The 8,022-nt window shown below is 35.5% G+C and overlaps 1 protein-coding gene across 1 annotated transcript; it reads left to right on the top strand.

Moving 5' to 3' along the window:
• Positions 1-2,823: 2,823 nt before the first annotated feature.
• On the top strand, positions 2,824-7,996 carry LOC306887329 (small ribosomal subunit protein mS29-like). The gene is made up of 13 exons (XM_079444981.1): positions 2,824-2,995; positions 3,291-3,332; positions 3,445-3,570; positions 4,247-4,348; positions 4,495-4,603; positions 4,691-4,783; positions 4,859-4,989; positions 5,338-5,418; positions 5,895-6,068; positions 6,200-6,259; positions 7,032-7,121; positions 7,347-7,464; positions 7,827-7,996. Exons 2-13 carry the CDS (start codon positions 3,294-3,296, stop codon positions 7,910-7,912), a joined length of 1,209 nt encoding a protein of 402 aa, XP_079301107.1. The 5' UTR covers positions 2,824-2,995; positions 3,291-3,293; the 3' UTR covers positions 7,913-7,996.
• Positions 7,997-8,022: the final 26 nt, after the last annotated feature.

The following is an 8,022-nucleotide window of genomic DNA, read 5'->3' as shown; positions in this document are numbered from 1 at the left end:
ATTACTGATGCGATCCGTTGGCAACACCTATTTTTTTCTCTTTAGGCTACTTGCATTAGGTTGTATTACAACATGATAAACTGCGCTCTTACTACGAGTGACCTATAGGTGGTGGACGGTGCAAACATTACAGTACATACCTATACTGACAAGCCGTAAACGAATCTTAAAGTTATGTAACGTATATTTTAGACTAAGAGGTAGGAATTAAATTCATAATACACAACAATGATCTACTAAATCTGAAATGGATTTTCAATCAAGAGCATACAATAACAGCAGGTTCAATTTATACTTTATGTATCAACAAATTCTTAATTATTAGCCAGGTTTGGGTAAGTCTCAGCCGAAACTGAAAGTAGAAAGCATTTCATGTTTCAGAGGAAAAATGATTTACAGAGGGTGCTATATTTAGACTACAACCATGTTGTGAATTATATTTGTCATTTCTCTATTTGGGAGTCTACAATACTTGGATATGCCATCTGTTAGCATTCCCATTCATCTCAATCCTATATTTTATTGAATTCCAAAAATACAAAACAAAGTTCTCATGACATTTAACAAATAAACACAAATAAGGTAACTACATAAAAATTAAATTAATTGGAATCACAAACATATTAAAAAAAAAATTTCTTTTTGAAAAAGAATATATTTCATATATATACATATATATATATATATATATATATATATATATATATATATATATATATATATATATATACACACAGACACACACACTATATTGCCAAAAGTATTGGGTCACCCCCTTCTAATGAACAGGTTTGACTACTTTAGTAATTTCCATGAGTACAAATCTTAATGTTTAAGCATATAATGATATTCTAGGGAATTGTGTGCTTCTAATTTTATAGCAACAGTTTGGACAGGACCCTTTTCTATTCTAACATGACAATGCCTCTGTGTAGAAGGCAAGGTTCAAAAAGACATGATTGATTCAGTCAGTGTGGAAGAACTTGACTGGTCTGCAGAAAGCCAAGTCCTAATCCCAGCTGAACACCTCTGGTGTGACTTTATATGCGGACCTTGAGCCAAAAACTCATCACCAAACACCAATGACTTGAATAGACACTATAAGGACAAAAGTGTTGGGACACCCCCTTCTTTAGAACAGAAGAAGGCATTACCAAAACTGTGGCAACAATGATGGAATCATAATTCATGTATTTAAAAACTGTATTTCCATCTCTGTTGCAACAGTTTTGGACGTGTCTAAAATGACAGTACCCTTATGTACAAATCATTGGTGTTTGGTGATGAGTTTTTGGCTCAAGGTCTGCATATAAAGTCACACCAGAGGTGTTCAGCTGGGATTAGGACTTGGCTTTCTGCAGACCAGTCGAGTTCTTCCACACTGACTGAATCAATCATGTCTTTTTGAACCGTGTCTTATACACAGAGGCACTGTCATGTTAGACTAGAAAAGGGTCCTGTCCAAACTGTTGCTATAAAACTAGAAGCACACAGTTCCCTAGAATATCATTATATGCTTTAACATTAAGATTTGTACTCATGGAAATTACTAAAGTAGTCAAACATGTTCATTAGAAGGGGATGACCCAATACTTTTCTAATTGTAGAAAATACTTTTGGCAATATAGTGTATATATATGGATAATATATAAAAATAGGAAATGAGAGGAAATGGGGTTTTGAGTTACACTTGCTCTGACAAATATTACATTTTCCTATTAAAAAACAGATCAATAATATACTCCTTTGTTTCAAATGTCGACTTCATTTGAGTAAAGTAAAAGTGTTGATAGGTTGATTTCTTTGGTTGAGGTTCATTGATTTCTGAACAACAAATGAACTCTTGAGGAAGTCGTTTACCTGCTGTATTTGGAGGGTACCATCTTTGCTCCGAAAATACTCCTAAAATCACTTTGCTGGTCTCTGAGCAACACACAATGTTTCCTTCCTGAATAAATCAGTGTTTCTGGATGAATCAGTTGAAATAATGAAACAATGGCTCATTCATAATGCACAAAAAGACTGGTGTAACTATAAGCCTAACTAAAGAAAGGCTCACTAAACTGCAACACTAAAGCACAAATTGACAAAAAAAAAAAAATTGTAAATTATTCAGAATGAAATTGTATTTTATACACTGTTGTCAGTCAACTAGTGCAATATTGAAATGTACCTCAGGGGAGCATTTGCACTCCGACTTTTTTTTATTTTTTACTTTTTATCCTTAATTGTTTTTTTTTTTTTACTTTGTAAATTGCTATACGTTTGTATCTTTAACACCAACAGGAGCATCTTTCCAAATTTCGTTGTATATAATCAATGACAATAAAGGCTTTCTATTTCAGTTTCGAACAACATAATGGGGCAAAGCTGGAAATGGTTTATTTATATCTTTAATATAATAAATAATAAATGATAATAAATGATAATAAATTACTAAGTTCCTCGTAGTTTTAATTATGTAATAAGTTGTTTGTAACTTAATTTAATTGAATGGGTCTAACTTAGGTACGACAATAAAGAAAAAAAGTATCGAAGCTTACAAAGGCACTTAAAAAAAAGTTGTTGTCACGCTATATCACAAAAAGAAAATAATAGTAAAAGATGCAAAAATGTGTATTTCCTCAGAACTTTACACAGCTACTTTTGAACGGTCGTCAGTGGAGAAAGATGAAGCATAACGGTATACTTATCAACCAGAAGAGGCTAACAGGTCATGGTAATGACAGATATTACGTATTCCGTATTAATTTAATTCACATAATTCATATCTGACGCTTACCAGCCAAACCTTGACCTCATGGTCATACGTCTCCGTCTTTTACGTGATGACGTAACTTCCGACGTCTTGTGAAACAATGATGGCGACCTCCATCGGCCGTGGCCCGTGACAGTACGACCGTTCACATCAACCAGCAATCCGTGGTTATCGCGTTACATGTAATAATTGATCGGCAAGTTGTTTTCTTCTCACCTGTCGACTCTCTTTCTAGAGGTGAGTTATTGGCGTTTTTGTGCATCATGTTGTAGCAGCATCATGCCTCTTCATGCTTTTAGCCAGCATATCTCTCGCAAGGTGACAGACATCATGATCCCAGACACTCTCTCTGAGATTTACATTATAAAAAAGGAATTTACTTTCATTTAGGAATTATATCACTCTCCATAAACAGGCACTTGCATAACCAGCTATTTGTTTAACAGTTTTAATATGAGCATAGTTGGGTAACCCTGATTACATTAAGAGCACCTCTTTGGCCAAATGTACAATTGCTTTGCTTTTGTTTCAGAACATGAATCTGCACAAACTGTCCTCGCGACTGTGCCCCACAGTAAGTGTCATTCACCTTTCATTTATGGTTTTATATTTATTATTAATGAAGTTTATTTAAATTAAGAACATTTTACAGGATATATCACTCATAACCCGCATGTCATTATCAGGTAACACAGATGTTTAGGCATCTCCACATCCAAAGCAGTGGGCATCAGCTGGAGGCAGTTGCTGTGGAAACAGAATCAGCTGAATCAAATTCACTGTCAGTCTTCAGAACCTCAGAGCAGGATCCTGTACGTCCAAAAAAACAAACAAACTGTGTCTCATATAGACATTTATCAGTAGCTTTCAAATATATTTATGCATGAAGCTGATGATAAAGGGATAAATCACCACTGGCTATTGTTTATTTTTATTTTGGCTCTCTATGCAGTATGACCATGAGATAATCAGATGTACATGACTAGAGAAAACAAAAAAGGGGTCTGTGGGGTTCCCCTTTTCCAATAAACTTGGGTGTTACATAATGCATTTTTTAATTTAATTTTGGCAACACCGTTCTGTGGAAGTTTGATCTGTAGATTTAACAAAAGCCCGGGAGATGTCAAAAGTCCACCGGTTCACGCAAAATGAAGCGTTTTGCATAATTGAGCAGACTTTTGCTAAAAATAAATAAATAAAATTAACTGACAATATTAATAGCTTATTAAAAAAAATTCAACATTTGTTAAGAAATATATAAAATTTTTAGTTTAAACTCTAAACCTCTGTTGTGCAGCACATTGTTTGCTATAAATTTTTCTATAAATGTTAGATCGGAGCATCTTATCTTTTTGCTTTACTTGGTAATTTATGTTTTACTTAAATATTTACTTGTTTAACTGCGCCTTGAAACTGCATGTAAAATATGTTATGGAAATCTTACTACATTCTTTTACATTCAATATTTCTTGCCCTTTCCATTCTCAGACGTACCATTCAGAAAGACATACTGGGCAGTACTACACGCTCCCCCCGGCTCACATCCAAAAACTCTTCCCTCATGGACTGCCTCCACGCTTCCAGTTGCAGGTTTGGAAACAGTACTGCAGTATGTGTATGTGTGTGTGTGGAGAACATTAGCGTTGATTTAATATAGTCCAAACAGAAATGCCATTGCTATGATTTGTGGTTGAAATTGCCTGGATGACTAATGCATGTTTGTGCTCTTGTTTCAGATTAAAACGTTTAATGAAGGCTGCGTGATGGTGAGGCCGCCGGCGCTGGAGCTTATCTCATTTCTTAAAAAGGCTGATTACAGCAAGCCTCCGCTGCGTTATATACTCTGTATCCTCAAACATAAAATTCCAATCCAGTGAGCTGTTTTACTTTGTGCATATTTTTCCACATTGATTCCTTGACAATGTGCTTTAGATGGAGATATTGGCACTGGAAAGACCATGTGTTTGAGTCATGCCCTGCACTACTGTTACACTCAGGGCTGGCTGATCGTGCACATACCCGATGGTAACACTCGTTCAATCAAAATGTAAGGTGATATGAAGTTTGGTGTCTGATGATGCTATGATGTTTTCTCTGTAGCTCATCTGTGGGTCAAGAACTGTAAAGAGCTGCTACCATCTTCTTCCCGGCCCTCACGCTTCGACCAGCCAATCCAGGCATCCCAATGGTTGAAGAACTTCAAAATCACCAATGAACGCTTTTTATCCAAGGTACAACTTGATGTGTTTATTGTATTGTAGGATTTATGTGAGTTTATTTATGCAAGTGGTAGTTTTTTGTGTGTAAATAACCTTATCTCATTGTTTAGCACACATAAATTAATAGTTTTTTATTCATTGATTAATTTTTATAAAAAAACAAAATTCAAAATATGTTTGCTTAAGTTGTCTAAAAAATTTTTTTTATTGTAAAACTGTAGAAATTAAAATTTCACAATATACACTCCACTAGCTCCATTCTTGTGTATGCGAAATGTTATTTATTTATCACTTACTTATTATTTTGGTAAGTTTTATCATTTATTAAGCTGCTCTGATGTTAATCTGATCAATTGATAGATAAAGACAACACAACGGTATGTGTGGACAAAGAGAGAAAGTACTGAAAAGGGGCAGCCTTTAGGGGAGCTTGTTGATCAGGTGAGTTTTATTCATCATCATTATCATATTAAACATTCCCCATTACACTACCTCAAAGTGACTATATTCTAACTTGCCTAAAGCCCAGCACACACTGTGTGATTTTGGCCATGATTTGGTCATCTGAGACTAATTTTGAAAATCCTAAAAGATTCCTATAATCCTAGGCTAAGTCAGCTGTCTTAACCACGGCTTGTGTACTGCAAATACATATGAGCATCATCACTGTGTCTGTCACGTGACTTTCTTCCCCTCTCGGGCTTGAACTGATGGTAAAACTAAGGACATTATTAACTCTCTTTATATTTACTTTGAAAGCTGAAGCTCACGATTATGGTAAGGGGTGTTACATTTCCGATGCGTGCTTGTGGTGTTTGGCCAATCACAATGCACTGGGTCAGCAGGCAAATCAGAGCATTTTTTTTATTGTAATAAATGTTGATTGTATTTTTAATCATTTAATTTAAATTGAACAGGGTGTGAATCGCATGAAGAGCAGCAGTGATGTGGTGGGCGCAGTGCTGCGAGAGCTGAGGCTGCAGGCAGGGGGTGCCACAGAGGGCGAGGGGGCCTTTAAACTGGCCGTGGCTGTGGATGGAGTAAATGCTCTATGGGGCAAAACATCTCTTAAAAAGGAGGACAGAACTATGGTATGTTGGTGTAAATCAGCCAGAATAAATGAATAGGAATTTAAAAACATTTATTACATAATTCTACTAATCCCATAAAATAATTTGTGCGTTTGTTTGACATCCTGCTTTCTTTTCTTTTTTTTATGTAGTGTGAGCCAGAGGAACTGACTTTGATTCATAATCTGAGGAAGATTATAAAAAACAATTGGGTAAAAAAAAAAAAAAACTCTTACTAAAATGCACTCACCCTCAGGCCTCCAAAGATGTAGATGAGTTTTTTCATATTGAAACCGATTTGGAGAAATTTAGCCTTACATCTCTTGCTCACCAATGGATCCTCTGCAGTGAATGGGTGCCGCCAGAATAAGAGTTCATCTGATAAAACAATCCAGTAATCGACTCCAGTACATCAGTTTACATCTTGTGAAGTGAAAAGCTATGTTTGTAATAAATAAATATATCAAGACATTTTTACCTTAACTGTTGCTTCCAGTTAAAATACGAGTCCTTTATCCATATTATTGCTTTCTTCAGTGAAAAAGTCATCTCGTCTGAATCAGGTGAGAAATATGCAGAAGTACAGTTTACAATTGGAATGAAAACAGAATCCAAAAAAAACCCCCGTCCAAAACAGTTAAAAAAAAATGGATTTTGGACTGGTATTTTAGCCATAAGCGACATTCATTGATGGACTGGAGTCATGTGAATTATTGCAGTGTTTTTCTCAGCTGTTTGGACTCATTCTTGCGGCACCCATTCACTGCAGAGGATCTATTGGTGAGCAAGTGATGTAATGCTAAATTTCTCCAAATCTGTTCAGATGAAGAAACAAAGTCTTCTACATCTTTGATGCCCTGAGGGTGAATACATTTTAAGCAAATGTGTGTTTTTGTGTAAAACATTACTATAATATTATAATACAGATTTAACTCCCAGTGAGTTGTTCACTCTCTATTTACTTTACATTGCTCTCTGTCCTAGAGTGGAGGTGCCATTCTCACAGCTTTGTCTCAGACTGGCTCTCTGTTCAAGCCACGGTCTGCTTACCTTCCCAGTGAGCTACTAGGAGAGGTCAGTAGCCCTCACACACAAAACACATTATGCCTCTTTTCATAAATGCCTTAAGTTAGCAGTTTAGTTTTCCATTTTACATTGACAATAGACTTTGAAGAATTAGCACAATAGTGTTTAGAGGCACTTGATATGATATGTTGTGTGTGTTGTATAGATTTGTTAAAATGGCTCAATATATTTGCACTCTTTCTCTTTCTTTCTCTCATGCTGTCTGTCTTTCAGGAGGGGTTTGATGATATGGAACCTTTTGTGCCAGTTTCTGTCTCCAGCTACAATGAGAAGGAGTTTGAGAGCTGTTATCTGTACTATTTAGACCGCAAATGGCTTCAGCATCCACACAGTAAGTTTGTGTATTTATTTGCCTGGAGTCTGAGCAGTGGCAATTGTCAGTGCTGTGTGTAAAGAGAATAATGAGGCTATATAAAATGTAGGAAGTTTCTGTTTACAAAAAAAGTTTACAATTCAAAATTATTTAATGTCAAATTGTCCATTCAAGTGATTTTGGATCAAATGGAAGCCATGGTTGAAGGAGTTGCTAGGGTGTCAATGGAAGTGTAAAAATAAATGAATTAAAAATTAAATGAATACAAAATAAATAGGTAAACAACAGAGTAAATACAGTACTACAAAGAGTAGAAAAAATACAGAATAATCTTCCATGCTACTAAATACTGATTTATATTATGTGTCTTTTACCAACAGGTCGATCTGAAGAAGGAAAGAAAGAGCTTATTTTTCTCAGCAACAAAAACCCGTCCATCCTGGAACGATTGTGTGCCTTCTCCTAATGCACATTTCCTTACTCTTGCAACTGTATATCGTGTGAATTCAACGCAGCTTTTTTCATAATAAAATCATTTAGAAAAACGTGGAAAATGTCTACCGCCTTTTTAAGCTG

This window comes from Barbus barbus, assembly GCF_936440315.1.
Source record: "Barbus barbus genome assembly, chromosome: 21".
Classification (NCBI taxonomy): domain Eukaryota; kingdom Metazoa; phylum Chordata; class Actinopteri; order Cypriniformes; family Cyprinidae; genus Barbus; species Barbus barbus.
The sequence above is the reverse complement of the archived record's forward strand: the minus strand, read 5'-3'. Positions and strand labels throughout refer to the sequence as shown.

What these genes read in the sequence shown, in the direction of transcription:
- LOC306887329 (XM_079444981.1), top strand. Translation starts at nt 3,294, where the DNA reads ATGAATCTGCACAAACTGTCCTCGCGACTGTGCCCCACA. An exon ending in ATGAACGCTTTTTATCCAAG is followed by an intron (nt 4,990 to 5,337) that starts GTACAACTTGAT and finishes ATCAATTGATAG; the next exon opens with ATAAAGACAACACAACGGTA. An exon ending in TAGGGGAGCTTGTTGATCAG is followed by an intron (nt 5,419 to 5,894) that starts GTGAGTTTTATT and finishes TAAATTGAACAG; the next exon opens with GGTGTGAATCGCATGAAGAG.